At 43.3% G+C, this 23587-nt stretch overlaps 1 protein-coding gene across 1 annotated transcript in view; it reads right to left on the bottom strand.

Moving 5' to 3' along the window:
* Nucleotides 1-544: 544 nt before the first annotated feature.
* Nucleotides 545-23587, bottom strand: part of LOC119778389 (transmembrane protein KIAA1109 homolog) — a 41560-nt gene continuing 18517 nt past the window's right edge. The window contains exons 13-30 of the mRNA XM_038277579.1: nt 23390-23481; nt 23196-23313; nt 21363-21518; nt 19643-19740; nt 19335-19516; nt 18601-18707; nt 18307-18524; nt 18022-18228; nt 17799-17936; nt 15480-15656; nt 15276-15404; nt 12837-12956; nt 12473-12756; nt 9135-9385; nt 7932-8172; nt 6538-7029; nt 783-1056; nt 545-704 (exon numbers count right to left, since the gene is read on the bottom strand). Of these exons, the coding sequence (XP_038133507.1) occupies nt 561-704; nt 783-1056; nt 6538-7029; nt 7932-8172; nt 9135-9385; nt 12473-12756; nt 12837-12956; nt 15276-15404; nt 15480-15656; nt 17799-17936; nt 18022-18228; nt 18307-18524; nt 18601-18707; nt 19335-19516; nt 19643-19740; nt 21363-21518; nt 23196-23313; nt 23390-23481 (3428 nt within the window). The 3' untranslated portion in view covers nt 545-560. The remainder of the gene's footprint in view (nt 705-782; nt 1057-6537; nt 7030-7931; nt 8173-9134; nt 9386-12472; nt 12757-12836; nt 12957-15275; nt 15405-15479; nt 15657-17798; nt 17937-18021; nt 18229-18306; nt 18525-18600; nt 18708-19334; nt 19517-19642; nt 19741-21362; nt 21519-23195; nt 23314-23389; nt 23482-23587) is intronic.

Below are 23587 nucleotides of genomic sequence, written 5' to 3'. Positions count from 1 at the left end.
GGAACCAGTGGAAGCAAAGGAACCAAAGGAACAAGAGGAACCAGTGGAACCAAAGGAACCAGAGGAACCAAATGAGCCAGAGAAACCAAAGGAACCAGAGGAACCAAAGGGACCAGAGGAACCAGAGGAACCAAAGGGACCAGAGGAATCAAAGGGACCAGAGGAAGCAAAGGAACCAAAGGAACCAGAGGAACCAAAGGGACCAGAGGAACCAAAGGAACCAGAGGAACCAGAGGAACCAAAGGAACCAGAGGAACCAAAGGAACCAGAGGAAGCAAAGGAACCAGTGGAAGCAAAGGAACCAAAGGAACAAGAGGAACCAGTGGAACCAAAGGAACCAGAGGAACCAAATGAGCCAGAGAAACCAAAGGAACCAGAGGAACCAAAGGGACCAGAGGAACCAAAGGGACCAGAGGGACCAGAGGAACCAAAGGGACCAGAGGAAGCAAAGGAACCAAAGGAACCAGAGGAACCAAAGGAGCCAGAGGAACCAGTAGAACCAGTGGGAACAGCAGAACCCGCCTCATGCTGCTGTAGCAACAAACGGCTCTGGACTGAAGTCAGACCTTAAAGATGGGAACCGACAGCTGGTCGAAGGAGGCGGAGCTCTCTTCACTAGTGGGCGTGTCCAGATCCAGAGGTCGATGCAGGGAGGATTTAGAAGTCCTCTTATTGGTCGGCTGCTTGACGGACCAGTTTGAAACCTGACGGAGAAAAAAAAAACAACCCGGTTTCAGCCAACATGCCAAAGAACGACGCAAACATTGGAAAGGAGACGATACCTGATAGTGGCCCAGGTAGTTCTGGTAGCACGCCATGACGTGGGGCTGGCAGGTGACCGGGCCGGGCTCAGCCATCTTCTCCGTCTCCACAGAGCTTTCCTCCTCCATGGCCAGGGCCGAGACGAAGGAGGCCTGGGAGGTGTGGGTGGCCAAGGGCTGTGAAGGCAGCGGGGGCAGGATGGGGGGCGGAGGTAGAGGGCGCGGCTCGGTGATCAGCTCCCCGTTGAGGACATAGGTGAGGGGTCCTTCAACGCTGTGGTAGATGGAGCTCCGGCTGGAAGAGGAAGGCTTATGGTCAACCATCGGAGAGTGGTTTAAACATTCTGACAAGGAAGTCGCCGTGTTGTTTATTCTGCAATGCATTCTGGCTAAATGAGTTATGCTAGGTCCTGAAGCGCTAGCTCTGTCCCGCTAAAACATCAGTAATCTTAAACCTTTTCAGTGGAAATTGATGATGATGTAGAAATCACAAGAGGTGATGAAGATAAGGAGAACTAAACAGAGGAAGAGAGCGGAGATGCTAGGAGATGCTAACCCAGATGAAGTGCTATGCTACAAAGAGCTCCATTTTCTAACTGAGGATGTTAGCCGTTAGCATCGGCATCAAAATATTTTCTCACATATATTAGAACGATGAGTTACGACTGAAAGATGCCTCACTGTCACTTTAAACAGTTGTTTGTTTTCCTCTTATTTGATTCTGATTTCACTTTAGTTTAGCTTGATGGGCATGTATCCCTTTAGTCATGTACAAAAAAACTATTAAAGGTTAGATCGCCATACGCTTAAAAAAAAAAAAAAGTTATTTAATTGTTTTTTGTACATGATGAAAGGGAAACACACCCGTTGAGGTAGTTTACATTGTATTTTGGTACAAAACTAAAGGGATAAACGGGTACTGGCTATGGGTATGCTGATCTGACCGGGTAAGCTCATCAGACAGAACAGCGGCAATAAAGAACAAAGATGGCGCAGGGGGGAGGCGGAGTTACATGCCCAAAGTTTATAATTAGTCTCAATCCTTAAAAAGAGTTAATAATTGTTTAAGCAAAGTTCCTAATTTTTAATCACTAGTTCTATAAACCGTGATAAACTACATTTTGCTGAGAGAATCAACATATTTACATCCGTTTTTTTCCTTTTATTTCATAGATATAAAAATAATGATAAAATAATGAAACTTTGTTCTGTATTTAGGTCACTTTTTGGTTAATAAAAGACAGACATTTAAAATTAAATAATCTAAAAAAACATATACTTTCAGTAAATGAACATTTCTAAGTTAAGGTGATTTTAGAAAAAAATGAAATACAAATGACAAAATGAAAAAATTATGTCAACATGTAAATATCTTTTATCATACTATAAAGAACTAATTTAATCATTAATGGAAAAAAAATATCATTCATAGTTTATATTTGTATTTTTATTACTGCTGTAAGCAGATTATGTTTTAGGGTTTTTACCATTATTCTGGGTAAAGATTGGATTAAAAAATGAGTTGATTCTTCATATCAAATTATTATAAAAATCATTATTTCAGCTCAGCAGTAAATGAGCAGGAATTTAGTTTTGTTTTTTATGGAATTTGGATGATTTTATTTTTCCTCTCATCAGAATAAATGGGGATCCCGTAACGTCCCAATTAGACACAGCTTAGTCCCTCACTACTAACCAGGACAACGCAGAGGGGATCTGGTTACATGCGTTACATCAGGACGCTCGTGTCGATTGTGCGTCTGGCCTTTTGGCAGAACTGCGCCTTGTTTTCACGCTTCTGAACAGAACCCAGCTGTAACGCAGCTCCGAAGCGTTCAGAAATCAATGTGAAAACAATTTGGGGGAACAGAAGAATGAGGCGGAGGCTGCAGAGCTGGAGAGGAATCCAATTTGAGAGACGTTCTGGCGGTAAGTGGCTGCTGGCGGATCGGGCGTCCGTCTGTGCGTTTAGGAGAGAGTCTAAGCAATAAATTAAAGATGCAACGTGTTCAGCCTCAGGGAAAGTTTCACAATGAAATTCATGACTTTTTGGTATTAAACCAGGATGTCATAACACTGTTAATGTATTCCAGCACATCACTCCATCACAGCATTTTAGAATAATTGCAGACGAGTCGCATTCAGTCCTGCTTCACCTGCTCTGGAGGCTTTACTTCACAAACAAACGTTTTTCATTCTGTTCCTACAACAAAATTATTTATATTGTATTAAAAAATAAGATGGAATGTATAAAATGTGATCCCATCATGGCCAGTCATCTATGGAGAGCTGTTTCAATGAAAATTAAACAAATAAGAACAGTTATTAACAATAAAAAAAAAAATAATAATGTATATATATATATATATATATATATATATATATATATATTTTTTTTTTTTTTTTTTTTTTAAACAACAGGCAGAGTTTTATCTGTGTAAATTAGCTTCAAAAAATTAAATAAATACATTTAGAAAAGAAAAAAAAATAATTAAAAAATATATATATATATATATATATATATATATATATATATATATATATATATATATATATATATATATTGTTAAAGAAAAATGATTATTTTTAGACTTTAATACAGTTAATCTTATGGCATGTGTAAACACTCTCACTTGAACATATTTCTTAATTTTGAACAAGGCTGTGTTAATGATTTAAAACTACTAATGGGTAAGTATTTAGACCACCAGCCCATAGAATGAGTATCTCCTGGGGGGTGAATAACAGTTAAGCCTGCAGGAGAGATTTCTGCTTGGTTTACAGAAGGTCAAAAGTCTTCCAGAATAAACAACCAGGGATGGTGAGGCCCCCCGCATTCCACAAGCTGTCTGTGGGAGCTTATCTTGTGTTTTATGACTTTAGGAATTCTAGATGCCAGGACAAGCTTTCCGCCTTTTCTTGTTAAAACAAAGAAGCAAATGACCCCAGATGTTTGCAGTAAATAAGGGGAAGCCCTAGCAGTGTCAGAGATGGCGTTTGGTTGGAGGACCGAGGGCCAGCCCCTTTTTGAATGGATTAGATACAAGAGGATAAAGCTTTCTAAATAGAAGAAAAAGATCAGATTTGCCCTTGCAACTCTCCAAAGATGTCTCTGTACTCTTTGCTTTCTTTCCTCCTATGTCAGGTAATGGAATGTATGTCTCTGTTGTTCTGCAGTTTCTGGTGTAGGTTTGTGCATTGTCTTATTTCTAAAGTGTATGCATTGTCTTATATTGGATTAAACTCTGTAATTCTGTGACGTCAACACGCAATGTTGGTTTTATTACCAAACGCAGCTCGCCGAGTGGACCTGGGGAAGGGAAGAATCAGAAGCAAATCTTTTTCCAAAGTTAACTATGTTAGAATATTTTCTTCCTTTACAATATGTATATATATATAAATAGAAGAATATTAAATAAAAGAGACTCTGTATTAAAACTAAGGAAAAACAAAAGAAAAAACAGGTTTAAATAATAGTCACAGAAATAATTAAATCATCTTTACTAAATAAATAAAATGCCAAACATATCCTGAAATAAATTAATTTAGAAAAAATAAATAATCTTAAGAAAGAAAAAAAAATACCACGATAAAAAACAAAAGTTATTCCTAGAATACGTTCCGTTTATTTTATGGGGATATTTACTAATTTGAGGGAATATTTATTAATAATCTATTTTACAGCATTTATTTTAAGGTGAGAGCTACAGGTTACTTTCTGCATCAGAAAATTATTTACTTATTTTTTCCCCATTCTATAACAAAAGTGCAGCGCAGCATTGTTGGTCTTGGCCAGTTATATTATTAATCTTTGTATGTTATTAATTTCTTTTTTAATGTTTTTTATTTATGCGTCTTCCAGAGGGAGACCAAATCATCCCTATCTGTATATCCTGTGGAATATGGATGTCTAGCTAGACAATGCGATGGAATAAACGCATAGATTGAATAAACGGATAGATGGAAAATAACAATAAAAATAGAATTGAAAAAAAAGAACATGTTGGGGCAGCAGGTTAAGCTTTTAATTCCAACAGCGTCTGTTTTTTTGTCACGGTGTAGAACAAACCGGAAACTATTTCTCTCTGCAGTTTAGAAGCTCCTTAATGATCCTAAATGACTGGATATTACTCTGCATCTCATGTATGGATGATATGGAGTCGTCCCAATCCCCCCCTCAGAGAAAATAAAGATGATGGAAGTCAATTAAAACCTTGTAATTACATCTGGTACGGCTATTTAACATGAAGCTTTAGGTACAGAGATGGATTCATTCCAGCCTCATTTCTGCTGCTTTTCTTAAGAAGTCATTAAGTTTAACTTCTTATATCAAATTACCGACACGTTTCAGTAGATAAATCAGTTGTTATTGTTACCTTCCTTCTTCTAGCTGCTGGGTTTGATGTTATATTAGTGTTCAAAATGTAACTTCAATTTCTAATCACCACGCTAAATGAAATATTCTGCAGCAGAAACGTTGCTGCCCTTTTCTGTTAAACATGTTTTTATAACCTCCATATTCTGTCATCAATATTTAAAGATCTACTGGGGAGAAAAATTCGACATTTGAAAAACTGCTATCTTATTAGAAAAGAGGAATCCTATTGAACCGGGCCCCAGATGTGAACAGATGAACACTGTTCATCTCCTGGATCCATGTGTGGTTCGTTCTTTGTTCTTCTGAGATAATAAATAAATAAATAATACCAGTATTATTTTTCTCTTTTTCCCATTTTAGAAAAGGAAATGCAAATCGTTGCAATAATTAAAAATCAAGTTTCTTCCGCATGTCCAGGACTCCCAGACGCCTCCTCCAGCTGTGCTGGGGGAAGCCAGAAGCGCTTCCAGACCAGCTCAGGGACACTGTCCCTCCAGGGTGTCCTGGGTCGTCCCTCAGAGGGAGGCGTCCAGGCGACATCCAACAAGAATGTCTGATTCTCCTCTCAATGTGGAGGAGCAGCGGCTGTACTGGGAGCCTCTCCCTGATGACTCCGCTCCTGAGCCCATCTCTAAAGGAGAGCCCAGCCTCCCTGCAGAGGAAGCTCATTTCAGCTGCTGCCATCCAGAATCTCCTTCTTGGGGTCATAAAATACTGAATAAGTCTTTAATTTAACCATTAAAATAAGTAAAAGGAAGCCTTTTTGGTTTTAGAGTTTTCCTTTTTAAAATAAACTTTTAATAAAAAGAAAATAATTATTTGTTTTTCTGGTTTTATTGTGAAACAAAAAAAATAAATTGTAAAAACGAGAAATGAAGCAAACATGGCCGATCTGAGCCTGCAGCCTGGTGGTCGTGGCTGGAAGTGACAGACCATCGACCTCTGAGGTTCAAGCTCTCAGAATCAGACAGCTGCAGGTCACTGTGATAAAAACCAGAAAGAATCACTCATTTCACTCCTGGGAGCTTCAGGCTGGGTGGAAAGGAGAAGGTTGTTTACTGGTTATTGGAAGGAGTCTGCAGGATGGATGGATGATGGGCAAGGGGAAGGTGATTGGATGGATGCTCGCTGTGAGAGGAGTAAACTTTGACGTGTTTCCAGGGGTTCGTCTTCCTTCTTAAATCCAGCTGAGGATCCTTCCTCTCTAATCTAATCTAATCTAATTTCCGTCTCTCTTAATTCTCATCTAGGGCTTCATGGTGAAATGTGGCGAGGTCAGAACGCTCCAGACAGATCAGTAAAGCTTGAGGGCCTCTCTGATGTTCCTGTGAGGCGTTCTGAACCTTCCAGCGTTTGATCTCGGACCTAAGCTCCTGCAGAACATTCAACATCACTGACCTGTAGTTCTCCATGTGGTACGGAGGCTGCTGCGGCGGCTGCCTCCTCTTCTTCTTACGGCCTGGGTACGTCCCTGGACCCTCGTCGGCGCTGCTGATTGGCTCAAAGTCTTCGGTGGCCGAGTAGTACGCCTCGCTCTCGGCCACAGACATGCTGGAGTCGGCGGAGCGGTACTGATGGAAGGAGTTGGAGTCGGCAGACGGCGTGAAGGGAAAGGAGCCGTAGCTTCGGCGCTGGCGAGGGGAGTCCAGGACGTTCTCGTCGCTGCGGGAAACCTCGCTGCTGAACTGGACGCCGCAGACGCCACCGGAGAGCACCGGGGGCGGCTTGTCAGCGAAGAGGGCAGCAGAGAGGCTCTTAGTGCTGCCCAGCCGGCCGGAGTGGACGGAAGACTGCCGCTTGAGGGGAGAGCAGAGAGGCGATCGTACAGAGACACGATCCTGGGAGCTGTTGGGGGAGACGGGGGAGACCTCTGGGACGTCCCCCAAAGCGCTGCAAGCAGAAACACAGCAGGTCAGAGAGCTGGGAGCAGATCATCACACTCAGAGAGAAACATCCACCTCAGATCCATCAGCCTCTAAACGTTTCCGTCACTCAAGGTTCCCTCATTTTAAGGACTTCCATTAAATTCAAGGACCAGCCTTGACCTTGAAGCCATGAATCTCTTTAATATCTCTCTTCGATTTCATTTTGTGAAAACTTGGTCCAATATTACTGAAAGCAATTTTAATTTTTAACCATAAAAACGATTTGAAAAATTGGTTGAAATTTTGCCAACATTTTAAATTAACCTCAGATTTTTCCCCAAATGATATTTGTTGCAATAGAAATGTTTACTTTCTGAAAGCGATACCGACTCGCAGGCATTTAGCTAGCAATGCGTGCAGGCGTACATTGTTTACCCTGTTCTAATTCCCCCCCCCCGGAAACCTCACTCAAATGTTCAGAATTTCAGAAGACGCCACCAACAGTAGGCAACCGGACCTGTGGTGGCTGCTGCTGGGGATACACAGTGACAGAGCACCGTCGGTATGTTGGTGTCTGAGCGGCAAACTTATTCGTTTTAGGTATAGATGATGATTTTTCCTTGCTGACCGGACTTTTCCTTTAAGGCTCTCTGGAAACCCTGATGATTTCCATTAAAGTCCAGAATTCACTCAGTTGATGATGTCATGGCTAGAAGGTCATTTAAACTGGAAGCTTGAGAACACGTGTCTACTGGTAGGCACGGCAGTGGCAGAATGATGCTGTGCAGGTGATTTAATGGAGCAGGGACAGTTCTACTTGACAGAATAGAGGACATGATGATGAAAGGTTATGGAGGTTAAAGCCATGAGACAAACTGCTGAATCCTGAGGAGACGAATGATTCCCTCTCATCACTTGGTCACTCACTCTGTATGGTTCCTGCCGCAGACGGGGAGGGCGCGCTCCTCGGTGCTCGGTAAGGGGGAGTCTCTCCCTGCAGCCAGCAGAGGCAAGGCGGCGCTGGACGAGCTGTTTTCCTCTGAGGAAGAGGCGGAGCTGTGGGAGCGCTGAGGAACCTGAAGGCTGAGGTGTTGCTGACCACGCCTCTCTGGAAGCTCGGGGGGCAGGTTGGGGGAGTGCGTGTCTCTTTTAATCCCAACAACCTTACCTACAATAAAGAAGGGAAAAAAAACAAACACACCAGATGAAACTCAGGGTCTACTGTTATCCTGAGCTATCTCTATAGTTCTGCTGCTATAGGCTTAGACTGCTGGAGGACATAGGGACCCCTTTTTCATCATTCTGCTTCATTCTATCTCTATTCTCCCACTCTGCAGAATCTGTTAGTTCAATCTCTAACGTTCTGCTCTCTCTGCTTTTTCTCATAGTAGCTTCATCTGGTCTGTTCCTGTTTGGCTGTGACTCCATCCTGGAGAGAAATATCAGCTGTGCTGCTGCCATCAACACCTTTGTTTCTAGATGTTGGAGCCTGGCATGTTTTCCAGTGTAGTCCTGTTTCTCTGACTGTGACTAACTGGATGTGCTCTCTTCATCCTCTGGCATGGGAGCTGGCTCGGAGCTCGTCTGCCTGGCTGTGTGTTTCCTGGACGGGGCCGCCTGTGGAGCTGGTTGACAGTTGCCTTTTGTATCTATGCTTCTTTTTCTATGTCTGCTTCTGTCTCCTTGAACCCCAGTGGGCCTCAGCAGATGGCCGCTCACACTGAGCCTGGTTCTGCTGGAGGTTTCTTCCTGTTCAAAGGGAGTTTTTCCTCTCCACTGTCGCTACAAGCATGCTTAGTGTGAGGGATTGCTGAAGAGTCAATGAGTCGATGCAATCAGCTGGTTTTCCTTAGATAGAAAACTTTGAATCAATCTGACTGGATGATCTGGTGAGCTGGAAAGTGACCTGAGATGACATGATGTGAATTGGAGCTATAGAAATAAACTGAAATAAACTGAATTGAAACTCCTTTTCCTCAGAGGATGTCGATTGTTTGAAAATCATTTAAATATAAAAACTTGGATTCATGATGAGCTTAGAGGAGAAGTCAGTGACTGAAAGCCGCAGTGTTCAGATCTCTCCTCTTCCCCATTCAGTCCGTTAGAAACAAAGCGTTAATCTCTTCCTACCGTCCACTTTAGGCGTCTCCTTGGTGATGATCCACTCCCCAGGCTGCAGCAGCGACTGGCCGTAGCTCATGTCCGACTCGGCGCTGGAGGAGGCGAAGGCCGTCGAGGAGGAGGGCGTCAGCTCCTCCAGCCTGAAGAAGTCCAGACCCATGTTGGTTCCTCCAAAGAACCTGCAGCCTCCCAGGCAGCCGCAGCGGTTCCGGCTTCGTTTGGTGCGAATGTTGGCGTCTTCGGGCCACAGGAACCAGAGCCTGGGAGGAAGAGGAGAATGGAGAACATTACAGAAGGCGATGATGAGCTTTCGGTCTCAGGCTCCAGCAGGTCCTCCACTGTTTAAATTAGAGAAAGGTCTGCAGGATAAGAAAGGAAAACCTTTGGAGCAACAGAGCTGATGCTGCTTCTCTGCTCCAGTCAAACATTTACAATCTGCTCGGCGTTAAACTGCATCATTAACCTACGCATAAGAATCTTTAAAGGTCTGAGCTCGATGGGTCGGTCTGACATCTTTAGAGATTCACAAACACAATGATGCTTTCCAGACTAGAAAATAACGTGGATATCCCAGCATCACTAGAAAACTCCCGTTTCTCTTTTTCTTTTACCTGGCACAATGAGCGCTTTCTTAAAATGTACTGGATTCTATAAAAAATGCGATGGTTTAGTAACCTGACTCCGCCAGATGGATCTGCTCCGCATATCCATCTGGAAACGTTCCGTTGAAGTAATTTTGGGAAGGGGCGAAAATACTAGTTAGCTGATTGGCCTATGTTGGTGATAGACGGGCCAAATAAACCAATCAGATCAATGAAGCATATGACGTACTAACAGAGCGACGACGAAGAGGAGCTAATTGATAGATCAAACTCTTGCTGAAACCAGTGGGGAGAAGAGCAAAAACATCTTTTCCTCTGAGAAAAGCCTCCAGATCAGTGTTTTGCTCTTCTTTCAGTGAAGAAATACTCTGTAATTCCCATAAAACTTGCTCGATAGCCACGCTAACGCTAGTTTCATCGGCTGAAGCCGCCATGTTCTTTAGACTGAACTGTCGCGCTTCTCGTTGCGTCACACCTCAACCCGCTTCAAAGCCAACGCTGATTGGACGTTCGTTTGGTGAACGGCTCCAAATTTTCTTTAACGGAGAGTCTCCAGACTGATTAGCGAGTGAAACCTTGAAAGCTCGCGAGATCAGGATGGTCTCACGAGGCTAATGGTTTAGACCAGTGGTTTTCAAAGAGGGGGACACCAGGGGGCGCTAGATGAGAAAACAGTTTTACCCGATTAATTTTTTTTTTCTAATCATGAAACCAGACATTTGGAGACCTCGGCCGTTTCTCAGTATGTGTACTTCAGCGTTCTCGTGTGCTCGTGAAACATCATCAGCCTCAGCACCGTTCTAATTGTCAAGAACAGAGAATGGACAAAGCCCCCGGATGTCTTTACCCAGCATTCCATAGTAATTGTTTCAATATTATGTTTCCATAGTAACTGTGTCGGCATTAGGATGATCATTGGGCTGCGATGGGAATTAAAAGGATCAATTCGTAACAGACTTTTTGAGAAATATTCATTTTTAATGTAAATAAAGCAAAAATACTTTCAGCTGCTTGGTCTGATAAATTGAAATAAAATATTGTCACATGGACGCTGCCATGATTAAGCTGCAATGCACTCTGGGTAAATGATGTATTCTAGGTCGTGTAGAGAGTTTAGTGTCGGAGGTCGTGGATGAGTCTCCTAGCTCCATCCAGATAAAACATCAACATTAAACCTGTCACTAACCTATCCGTCCGGAAGCACGATCCGTACCATCGGCTCATTTGCGCAACCAGATTTAAATCCTGGCAATAATAATGGTACTAAAATTACTTATTTCTATCCTTAAAGTCGTAGGTAAACGGCTGTTCCAACCGTTGCAGTTCGGAATTCACCCGAGTGAATAAAGTGAATGTGATTGGTCTATTATCAAGGAGGCGGGATTATTGTGGCGGAAGGTTCGCAAGCAAGTTTGCTTGTGGCCGGTTTGTGGGAAGCATCTTGCTAACCAGTTAGCGACTTAATGCTAGTAGGTTCCCAACGGGAAATTCCATTGGGACCAAGTAGCACTAAATTGGTGACTTAGAAACGACGCTGTCAAGGAACGCTATGGACAGCGGAAACATGCAAGAGGAGGAGAGTTTAGTGTTAGAGGTCGTGGATGAGTCTCCTCCGTCATCCATTTTTTATTTAGAGGAGGAAAGCGGGGACGAAGATGTTGTGGAAGAGGACGCCAGGGCGGCAGAAGCTTGGTTTGGTGTAGAAGGCTTCCAGCCGTACATGTTTGAGCCCTTGCCTCGCAACGCTGCCAGTTCTGTTAGCTCTACGCTTGCCGAAGACACAGACGTCCATCCCCGTGAACACTGGGACGCAACTCAATGGGAAAGGAAAGGATTCTGATTTCAACCGTTGCGTATATTAGCTGCGACATATGAATCAAGATGCTATGACTGAAAAAAATTTGATTGACAGATGACCGTTGATATATGATTGGCCGAATTTAGGTGTTCAGGCTGACGTAGAACTAACTGGCCTGCAGAAGATAACGAATAAAAAAACCCAACAGATTTTAAGAAAGGATTTTGTTTAAAATGGAAATATTCTAAATTTTGGGACAATATGGTCTGATAAAGAAGACATTTATACAAATGTTTAAGCCAGAATGATGTGACATTTAAATACGACTTTAAATCACTAAAAATGTTTTATGATTTTTCTAAAACACTTTTTATGCTTTTTACATTTTCTTAGTTAAACTGCTTCTCTGATGTCATCGGATACGCTCAGAATGACATACTCAGGAAATACATTCTTAACTTTCAACACATTATATTTTAGTACGCTTACCATTTTTGGGGAGGGAAAAACGCAATTTAGGTATTTTTTACAACATAAAATAGTGACAAACCCTTTTCAGTTTTGAACCAGTTTAAACTATATTTAAAAAGCCACAGAATATAGAGTCAAAACAGCCAAGTCTGTTTCTACTGGAATGTCCTGAAGAAATAAAGGTGCTAGTTCAATATTAGACTAGTGATTTAGAGCAGACTGCAGTTTATACCAGGGAACCACAGCGTTCTGGGTTCATCATCTCAGCTCTGATGCGTGAGAAGCAGACAGACCTGCAGCAGATGATCAGCTGGACATCATGCAGTCAGTGAGTCACTCCACAGAGGAGTGAGTCAGCCGCTCTGGGAAGCTGCAGAGTTTTCATCTGAACAGTTTCTACCATCGTTCCACGGCTGAACTCACAGCTGAGTAATGAGATGCAGCAGAGAAAAAGAAAGGATGTTTTATTCTCCTACCTCTTGGTTTGGGCGTCATGCAGCTCCAGAAACTGTCTCTGGACTTCACATTTGGCCGGGTGGTCGGCGGCCAGGGCGATATCCGCCGTGACGAGGTTCAGGTTGACCGAACCCGCCTCCAGCCAGACGGAGCGGCGCAGCAGCGGGGGCTGACCCAGACCCTGACCCTGACCGGCCAGCTGCTCGATGTACTGGCGGATGTTCACGTCCTGCACCACGGCGCTGATCCCCTCCCCCACCGCCTGGTTGTGCAGGTTGCAGTTGGCGACTCGGATGATGCCCGTCTGGGGAAAAAAAAAGCGAAACATCAGCCCACCGTCAGAGATCCAGGGACCCCGAGCGTGACGCCCTTGGTGCTAATTACCCTGACGTTGGCAGCACAACCGTGCTCCACGATGAAGAGGTCGGCTCCGTCCACGGCCAGCCGGGTCATGGTGTACTTCAGCTCCTCAGATGTGCGGCAGTGACCAGGCAGGCAGCTCAGCTGGAAGACAAACAGTCCTCAGAGACAGATTCTGTTTTCTCCGTTCTTCACAAACTCTGATTTCCATGCATTTATTACTTCAAGGCTGAACTATTGTAATTCTTTACTATCAGGAAGTCCACAAACTGTAGTTAAAAGCCTTCAGCTGATCCAAAATGCTGCAGCCAGAGTTCTGATGAAAATGAAAAAGAGAGATCATATCTCTCCTATCCTGGCTTCTCTTCTCCTATCAGGCTTAAAACTTTCCTTTTTGATAAAGCTTCTAGTTAGAGTGGCTAAGGTTATCCTGAGCTATCTCTATAGTTCTGCTGCTATAGGCTTAGACTGCTGGAGGACATAGGGACCCCTTTTTCATCATTCTGCTTCATTCTATCTCTATTCTCCCACTCTGCAGAATCTGTTAGTTCAATCTCTAACCTTCTGCTCTCTCTGCTTTTTCTCATAGTAGCTTCATCTGGTCTGTTCCTGTTTGGCTGTGACTCCATCCTGGAGAGAAATATCAGCTGTGCTGCTGCCATCAACACCTTTGTTTCTAGATGTTGGAGCTTGGCCTGTTTTCCAGTGTAGTCCTGTTTCTCTGACCGTGACTAACTGGATGTGCTCTCTTCATCCTCTGACATGGGAGCTGGCTCGGAGCTCGTCTGCCTGGCTGTGTGTTTCCTGGACGGGGCCGGCTGTGGAGCTGGTTGACAGTTGCCTTTTGTATCTATGCTTCTTTTTCTATGTCTGTTTCTGTCTCCTTGAACCCCAGTGGGCCTCAGCAGATGGCCGCTCACACTGAGCCTGGTTCTGCTGGAGGTTTCTTCCTGTTCAAAGGGAGTTTTTGCTCTCCACTGTCGCTACAAGCATGCTCAGTGTGAGGGATTGCACGGCGTCGGGCCCTCTGAACTCTACTGCCGTTTGTGTCGTTATCCTCGGCATGGCTGTGGGAGACAGTCGAACTGCGTTCTTTTATGGTCAGCTTCATTAAAACATTTCATCTCCAAGACGTTTGAAGAGAAGGTGAGACAAACATTCAGCCATGAAGCCTCTGAGCTACAGCAAGAAGCGGGAAGTTGACCCTCTGTCAGCGCCACGGTTCAACTTCCTGATATATCTAAACCCATCCAATTCAAAAACATTATGGATGAAAACATGGGCTCCCTGGGCATGCAGGTGGCCCCTGTGGTTAGTGCGAATGTATGAAGGCCTTAGTCCTCGACGTGGCCGACCCGGGTTCAAATCTGGCCTGTGGTTATTTGCCATGTCTCTCCCCCTCCCTCATTCCGCCTTTCCTTTCAGCCTATTCTAAGAAAAACGAGCCACTAGTGCCGTAAAAACTCAAAAAACAGGGGCTCCCTGAGGCCTACGGAGGACCAGAATGGGTCATGAAGGAAATAAATAAACATTGATTTAATGAATGATGCAAATATTGTCATTATTTTTATCAGTAATAAGAGTAAAATAATTAACCCTTTTCTAACATTGAAAAAATATGGATATTTTGATTGCAGAAATTAATTGTCAGTGTAATAAAAAGAAACGGCAACTTGACCGAATATATTAAGAAAAATACCAAAAGTGCTTCTAGAAGAAATTCCTGAAAAACGCTCTGAGAGTGAAAGAAACACATATTTTTTGGTTCAACATAACCTTAAAGGCATTAATGCTGATACTGGTACTTACATGTTTTAGTTTATAAACCTAACTATAATTGTTAACTCGGCTTATTAACTTTTTACCTTTTTATTCTTGACTTGTAAAGTTTTTTTTCCCCAACTTAATTTGCAGTAGGTAATAAATAATTAAAGGGCTGATCTAATTGGTCAAATGCAAAAATAAGATGTATAGCCATGTAGTAGGATCTTTACTGAATGGCTGGATATAGATCTTGTGCTTCTAGACCTCACTGAGGGACGAGGGGGGGGGGGGGGGGGGGGGGGGGGGGGGGGGTGTATGGGGATGCCCTATAAGAGTTAATAATTAAAAATATGTTTCAAATGATCTGTTTAACATTGATATTATGTTATCAAAGTATTCAAAAGAAACAAATATTTCACTTAAAATGTTTAAATAAAAACAGTTAAATTATAGCTATTGATGAATTAATTCATCTTATGTTGACTGATCTTACAGATCGACTAATGATTGATTCTTTAATCATTTTTTCCCCCATAAAATTAAGAGCTAAAGGTAATTTTTTTATAATATGCGGAATAAAATAAAAAGAGTACATCTTTATATTTTAACTATTTATTTGTGTATTTTGAATATTCTAAATGAGCTCAGATTGGTTTATTTCTTTGGATACTTTATTTTACTTTTTGCTGCCGTTCATACCTTGGCGTCACAGATGCGGCGATCAACGCCGTGCTGGCAGACGATGGAGGGCTTTGGCTGCTCCAGCTGGAACTCTTGAGAAACCACGTGGAAAACAAAGGTCTCCGCCCACTCCACCACGCTGGCCAGCTAGAGTTCAGAAAATCCACGGTGAACGAACAAACCTCACACGAACGCAGGCCGATCGTTTCACGAGTCACACACCTGAGGAACCGTGACCCTGCCGCTCAGCGCCCCGGCCTGCACGTCGATGAGCCACGCGTACTCCAAGGTGTCGCTGGCCACTGGGAGGCCCTGTGCGGAGAACATGGCGTGGGCCCTCATCTGCAGCCCGGAGAGACTCAGGTGGCCGTCTCTCAGCACTCCGTCCGCCGTGGGCCGCTGAGGAGGAGAGCATCAACAAACATTCGCTGTCAGAGCAAAATAACCTCCACATCAATCAGCATTTCTATTGGTCAGAACACAGAGCACCCGGAAATATGGGAGAAAAAAAAACGTCATTCATATAAAATCAGCCTCCCCAAAAATCTGCAAGGAAAAAATTTATCTGGGGGAAAATAAATAAATAAATAAAATAAAATATTTCAGAAAATAATTTTTCTGGAAAAAAAAAAATGTTTTAGATTTCTTTTTCAGACATTCAAATTTCATTGTTTTGTGTTTAGTTTAATGAATTAAATCCTTTTCTCCAGATTTAACACTAGAACTCCCAAAGCCGTCATTTGAGATTTTAAAGGGAAAGAAATTTATTTACATTAATCATATGTTGCTCATGTTTCCTTTATTTTGACGTAGTTTTTTAATGAAATTAAAACGTTCAAAATATAACCATTTATAATATAGTTCATTTTACCTTGATCCCCCACAGCCGCTATTTTGACGCCTCTATTAGTAGCATTGTTAATTTTTCCCGCGGTTGATTGACAGTCAGTACCGTTGCCTAGCAACCAACAATCTATCAAAAACTCTGGCTGATATGGAAAAATGTCATTTAGAAATAATCATACAGCCAAATGCTACCTAATATTGATGATAGCCATTCGTGCGGAGAGGGAGGACTGGGTAGGAAGTGGCTCAGATTCTGACAGCGAGTCCTAGTATGAACCCCCACCCACAGGAAAATACAGACGTATCGGTGACCCATCAGACAATAGTGAAACTTTTGTTCAAGTTTGGAATGGCACTGCCCCAATCTCAGACGGTACACTCAGCGGCCAAAAAGCCAAACCAGAGCATGTGCTCTACTATAAGCACTAGGGGTGAGTATTGTGTGTTGTGATACGATATGTGTCACAATACTTGGGCCACGATATTCAATTCTATTCAGTTTATTTCTATAGCTCCAATTCACATCATGTCATCTCAGGTCACTTTCCAGTTCACCAGATCATCCAGTCAGATTGATTCAAAGTTTTCTGTCTGAGGAAAACCAGCTGATTGCATCGACTCATTGACTCTTCAGCAATCCCTCACACTAAGCATGCTTGTAGCGACAGTGGAGAGGAAAAACTCTCTTTGAACAGGAAGAAACCTCCAGCAGAACCAGGCTCAGTGTGAGCGGCCATCTGCTGAGGCCCACTGGGGTTCAAGGAGACAGAAGCAGACATAGAAAAAGAAGCATAGATACAAAAGGCAACTGTCAACCAGCTCCACAGGCGGCCCCGTCCAGGAAACACACAGCCAGGCAGACGAGCTCCGAGCCAGCTCCCATGTCAGAGGATGAAGAGAGCACATCCAGTTAGTCACAGTCAGAGAAACAGGTTTACACTGGAAAACAGGCCAAGCTCCAATATCTATAATTAAAGCTGATATTTCTCTCCAGCGTGGTGTCATAGCCAAACAGGAACCATATGGTTTTGTTGAGGAGCTGTTTGAACGTCATCGTCACATGCAGAGATTTTATCCTTGAACTGGTAAAAAGGTTGCGTGCAAACTGTGGGTTACCAGCCCCTCCCCCGCAGTAGAGCAGCTTTGGCTTTTGCTTCAGCGCTGCACTAAAAAAAAAAAAATAAATGCTCATATGATGTTTGTCGTAATGTGAAAAGGTGGTTATGGGGGAAATGTTCAAGGGGGAATCAATCAATTTCTATAAAAATTAAATTGTAATTTCTAACTTTGAAACTCTGTGCTAAAACTCTTATTTTACCGTTTTTTTTTATACTAATTTAGACCACAAACAATAATTGCATACAATACAGCCTTTCAAATATTAGACCTGTTTTAAGGGGCACATATCCACAATGGGTTTATATCGCACACTAGAACCATGGCAGTTGATGACATCATCACTACTAAAATGTCAGCCGTCAAATTAACGGCCAGTGGAGTTCTAGCAGGATCAGAATTCTGGGAGTCCTAGTGTTAACCCCTCATTTCTGGGTGGTCTGTGATGGGAGTAATAAAAACGCTGTTTGACCCAGAACTGTAACTGTTTTTTTAAAGAGTAAAATCGGAATATAATAGCAAACTGTGAAAACACTGGTTGAACTTTTTATGAACGCAGCTCTCTGCCTGATCGGGTACCTGGTAGTTGTCGCTGACGAAGATGTGAATGGGCGACAGGATCATCTGCAGCATGGTTTCCTTGTAACCCTTCTTCATTTCAAAGCAGAGCCGCTCCAGGAAGCCAGACGGGCCTTCTGGACCTTCGCTGCTGCAGTGCTGGAAGAATCGAGCGGCGAATCGCGTTCATGTTACAGAAATCACTACAAAACTTCGTGCAGAGGTGAACGGGAACGTTGCTCACCAGCGGCAGCCGGCCGTGGACTTTGTAGAGGTTGATGAGCACCGTGATGTCCCAGGGACGCAGGTCCAGAGGGTGGGCGTCTGAGCCGTCCTTCTGCTCGCCGTCATCCATCCAGCCAAGGCCCGAGGACGTCGCCGTGGACAGAACCGGGCTGGACACGGCCTCCTCGAAGTCCGTGTACATGTCGTCTTCCCCGAAGTAGTTTTCCTGTGGGAAGAAGAGCAGAACGAGTTCAGGAAGCAGCTCGGCGGACGGAGACGTTCCAGGCTGAGCGGTTCCGCAGACCTTGATGGCCAGCAGGGCTCGCAGCATCGGCCCGTAGAGAAGAACTTGAGAATCCGGGGAAATCTCCATCTCCACGTGAAGTCTGTCGGGGGGCAGCTCCGACGGGTCGGCGGGGGCCCGGCTGTGAGCGGCCGAAGCGGAGCTGGAGGTGTAGCGCGGAGCTGAGCTCTGCTCAGGGGGCCGCAGGGCCGACAGCATGGACTCCTCCATCTCAGAGACTGGGTGTCGATGCACGCAGAGGTTAGCAGACAGCGAAACCATGGAAACAGTGAAACGCAACAGCAGAGCGCTTACATGACTGTTTGAGCTGTTCGTCTGCCTTCTGGGGATAAATGGGGTGCCAGGTGTAGTCGATGATGAGCAGGAAGTTTGGAACGCTCCAGCAGTCCACCCAGCCAGCTCTGAGGAAGGGCGACAAAGACGCAGAGTCAGCACGCCGCCAGAGCAGCTGCATCACCATTCGATGGAGGCTGACCCTCAACGCGCCAGGTTTAGGCTCTTAACCCTGGGAGCCGTTCCCACGTTTAGGCTCCCAACTCTGGGAGCCGTTCCCAGGTTTAGGCTCCCAACTCTGGGAGCCGTTCCCAGGTTTAGGCTCCCAACTCTGGGAGCCGTTCCCAGGTTTAGGCTCCCAACTCTGGGAGCCGTTCCCAGGTTTAGGCTCCCAACTCTGGGAGCCGTTCCCAGGTTTAGGCTCCCAACTCTGGGAGCCGTTCCCAGGTTTAGGCTCTTAACTCTGGGAGCCGTTCCCAGGTTTAGGCTCTTAACTCTGGGAGCCGTTCCCAGGTTTAGGCTCTTAACTCTGTGAGCCGTTCCCACGTTTAGGCTCTTAACTCTGGGAGCCGTTCCCAGGTTTAGGCTCTTAACTCTGGGAGCCGTTCCCAGGTTTAGGCTCTTAACTCTGGGAGCCGTTCCCAGGTTTAGGCTCTTAACTCTGGGAGCCGTTCCCAGGTTTAGGCTCTTAACTCTGGGAGCCGTTCCCAGGTTTAGGCTCTTAACTCTGGGAGCCGTTCCCAGGTTTAGCTCACTCATTGGTGATGTGCCTCCAGCGCAGCTTCCCAGGCTTCGGAGGGGGCCCTCCCTGGTTCTCCCCGGACACAAACATGTCAGGCGGCAGCTTGATGTTCTGGTAGTCTTTGGCCAAAGTGAGGAGGGGGTAGCGGCTCGGGTGGCACTCTGGAAGAGACAGTCGCATGTCTGTATCCTCGGCCTGAGGAGGACAAACGAGGCGATGATGGTGAATCGGTTAGAAAACATACAGAAGCTCAGTCTGATGAAAAACAACAACAGCAGGTCGATGTTTTTATGTCTGGAATGCAGCAGTGGCGGGACTCACCCTGAGGCTGAAGCGGGTGTGGCAGGTGGTCGGAACGAACTCGTTGAAAGGCAGAGTGAAGTCTATATTGAGCGTCTCGCCACAGGCTGCCAGGTACACTGCAGACGATCAATAAAGCAATTGATTATCCCGCCTGCTGGAGGATTAGGGACTGGACTTACAGTACATGGAGACTTAGACGGAGCCGTCACAGTTTAACAGGATTTAACACTAATTCAGCCATTGATCCCAAAGGACCTAAAATATAACAAAGCTTTATTCATCATGACAACCTGAAACCTTTTCATACAGTTTCCCCACAATATGTTAGAATATATGATGTAAAGGCAGATTTATGTCAGTAGAAACAGGAAGTATAGATCCTTTAAAGGGTTTTTCCAGCGTTTATGATGACTTTATCTGGTGAAAATGGCTTCCAGCTAAAGACAAATGGAAAAAGGTGAAAACAACTACTAAGGAGGTTTTGATTCCCTGGTCTGTTTTACCTTTAGAAATCTATGGAGAGAAGTGTATTTCAATATTACTGAAGGCAATGAACAGATTGAAAAAATAAACCATTTTAAAAATAAAACTTGCATCGGTAATAAAAATGATTTCTAATATATGTGCAAAGGCTCTAATAATTTGGTTTAGTCTTATTTTATTATTTCAGATTTTTTTTATTCCCTTTTTTATATTTTCTCAGATCTTAATCTCTAAATTTCAGGGTGGAGGAACTTTTGTATTGGACAACTTAGAAAAAAAAGTGAAACTAACGTTAGAAATTAAAACAATAGTAAAACTACTGGTCAAACCTTTGAATACACATGCATTTCCCCAAAAAAACACTTATTAGACTCTTTTAAAATTTATTTATCACAATTGTTTTTTTTTTTTTCAAGTTTCAAAGTGAGAATAAAGGTGTTGCATTTAGGAACCGAGGGAACTAGAAATGTCTTTAAAGCAATGAGGCATTTTTCACAACAACATAGACATAGAATATCCATTAAGTTTTAAAGACGTTTCCAGGGTTCTTAAATGCAACACCTGGGCCGTTTCTCAATTCACAAGAATGCGAGTACGGACTCGTATCCTTGCCAAGTCTGTTTTTGAGAAGAACCCAGTAAAGTCTGGACTCGGGGAGGATGGGAGCACACAGAATAAATATGGGTCAACTGGAACTGAAGTGCACTGATGACATCACCACATTCAAAGCTAGTCTGGAGCCTCCTGTTATTAATAGTCTCTAGATAATAATAAATTCTGACTTTTTTCATTTAGCGGGGGAATAATAATGAACACAGTCAGATAAACACAAATCAAATCAACATTTTACCAAATAAAACAAAAAACTCCATCAGAGCCAGCGGTACTTCACACATGGCTATGCAGAGAGAGGGCCGCCTCAGACGGGCCAACGCTGGCCCCGGCCGCCTCAGACGGGCCAACGCTGGCCCCGGCCGCCTCAGACGGGCCAACGCTGGCCCCGGCCGCCTCAGACGGGCCAACGTTGGCCCCTGTTGCAGTTACCCTCAGAGTGTCCCAGCCCCACACTGAGGAGGCTGCACTTTGTTAAAACCTTCAATCTGAAAAGTATTTGCTTAAATGTCTTTTTAATGTGAATTCAAATTTGTAAAACCTTTTTCAGTATTAAGTCTGTTTTCGGTTTCCAAATAACATTGTGAAGCTACAGTGAAGCTCCAGTTTAGCTCCATAAACCTGACCCAGGGCGGCGCCTCACCGTTCTCCTGCTGCTTGGTGGAACAATCGATCCAGTTGTGCTGGTTTGCTGCCCAGATCATCTCAAACTGGTGGAAGAGAATCTTGAACTTCCAGGAATAGGGAACAAAGGAGTAGATGTCTGGGGCGCTGTCGCTCGCCCAGTCCTTGATCAAATCTGAAAGGAACGAGCTTCTTTGGATGGATGCACTCAGATCTTTTAGAAGAGGAGAGCTAGACTGTTTGATTGTATGGAAGCAAATATGTACCAATTTTATATTAACGGAACAAAATAAAAAAAATGAAGCATTTCTGTTAATATATTCCAATAAAAAAAGACATTTGGAAATAATTTTGGCAAATTTTTTGCATACATCTTTTGAAATTTAAAACTGTTTTATTATTTAAAATTTCAAACAGAAGTCAGAAGAAAATGTAAATATATTTTGGATTATTTAGATTTAATTATTATTTTTTTTTAAGTAAAACAATCAGCTTTGTTCTTAAAATGAAAAATCTTTTCTATCAAGTATTTTAATTAGAAAATCCAACCTATGCAAAGGACTTTTGGTCTTTTTTTGCTGGGACATCTTTTAAAAATGAAACATGAACCATTTTTTGTTCATCATTTTAACTAATATGCAAACTAGGGATGCAAGATATTGGTATTTTGGCCGATATCCGATATTTTAAAACTCATGTAGCCGATAACCGATATCGATACCGATGTTAAAGCTGGACAAAAATAAGTAGTCATTGAAAATAGCAGTTTTGTTATCCATTTCTGACACTTTGAAAAATAATAAACTCAAATATATTTTCATATGCTGATATCAAATAGATTTTTAAAAACGCGGTATCGATCTATTTTACTTTCAAAATCTGGTGAAATTTCATCGTTGTGTTACAAACTCTCGTGATATTTTGCAAATTCTTGTGAGATTTTGTTAGTAAAATAGATCGATACCGCGTCAATATATCAACATATAAAAATATGGCAACATTTGGTGAGTTTTCGGGGGATTTCGTAGCATAACGATGACATATAGCAATATTTCATTAGTAAAAGAGATTGATATGGTGTTTTTAAATGGCAATATATCAGCATATGAAGATATTGGGATATTTTAATGTATCAATATTTTTTCCCTCGTCTTTAGAAGTTTTTAAGTCTGTAAAAAAGAAGTTTTTGAGGAAGAAGGAGAAGAAGTATTTATTTTTTTTTTTTTAGACTTTAGAAACTCAGAAGCTGATCAAATATCGGGTTAAATATCGGTGGGGTGGCCGATGTCCGATATTCAGTTGTAAGGCCGATACCGATAGGGGGCCGATTATATCGTGCATCCCTAATGCAAACTGAAGCATCCTGCAGAAGAAAGGGATTTTTTATTATCTACTTTGTACTTTTATATGTGTTGCCAAATGCAGCTTATTTTGACAAAAAAAAAGCATTTCTATTATAAAATCCGACATATTTAAATACATTCATGTCTTTCTTTGCTGGGACATTTTTTTTATGAAATCATATATAAATGTTATTTGATTTATTGATCTAACTACCTCAGAAAACTGAGCAGTCTGAGAATTAAGCTCCTGTCACACCTTGACGATTTAGACCAGCGTATGCCTGACGTACGGAAAATACAAAAAAAGTTATGAGCATGCTGAGGTAGGACAGTCTGGGATGTCGAGCACACGCTTGCTAAATCTGCAAGGTGTGGCAGGGCCTTAATTTGCAAGTCTGAAAATACAGCTTTGTTTATGTTTTTAAATAAAAAGCGTTTCTATGAATCCTTTCTAATTGGGACAGATTTGCTTCCATGCAGCTGTGGTACTGACTGACTGCCTCCCTGACCTGTGAAGAAGTTCTTCTGAGCGTAGATGAAGTGGTAGGTGGCCTTGTAGACCTCGATCTCGCACTGCCAGGACTGGGGCATATTCCACACGCGGGGGTAGCTGGCGATCACATGGAACTGAAACAGAAAAAAGGCGGCTTCGTTTTCCAATGGCTTCCATCAAAGCGGGGCTGCGGGAGAATCCATTACTCACAGCCAACATCTCCGCCTCCAGGAGGGTCCTGAACTGCATGCTGCTGGTGGTGTCCACGTGGAGCAGCTGACCTTTGATGGTGGGAGAGTAGCCTGAGGGCAGAAACAAAAGAAATAAACATGAGGAACCAAAAAATGCTCGGAGCTAAAAGATCTCTTCCTGTAACGTCTGCTGCACATCTAGACATGGAGGAGAACC

The sequence above is a fragment of the Cyprinodon tularosa genome, unplaced genomic scaffold (genome assembly GCF_016077235.1).
Source record: "Cyprinodon tularosa strain WSP-4 unplaced genomic scaffold, ASM1607723v1 ctg1326, whole genome shotgun sequence".
Taxonomy (NCBI): Eukaryota; Metazoa; Chordata; class Actinopteri; order Cyprinodontiformes; family Cyprinodontidae; genus Cyprinodon; species Cyprinodon tularosa.
The sequence above is the reverse complement of the archived record's forward strand: the minus strand, read 5'-3'. Positions and strand labels throughout refer to the sequence as shown.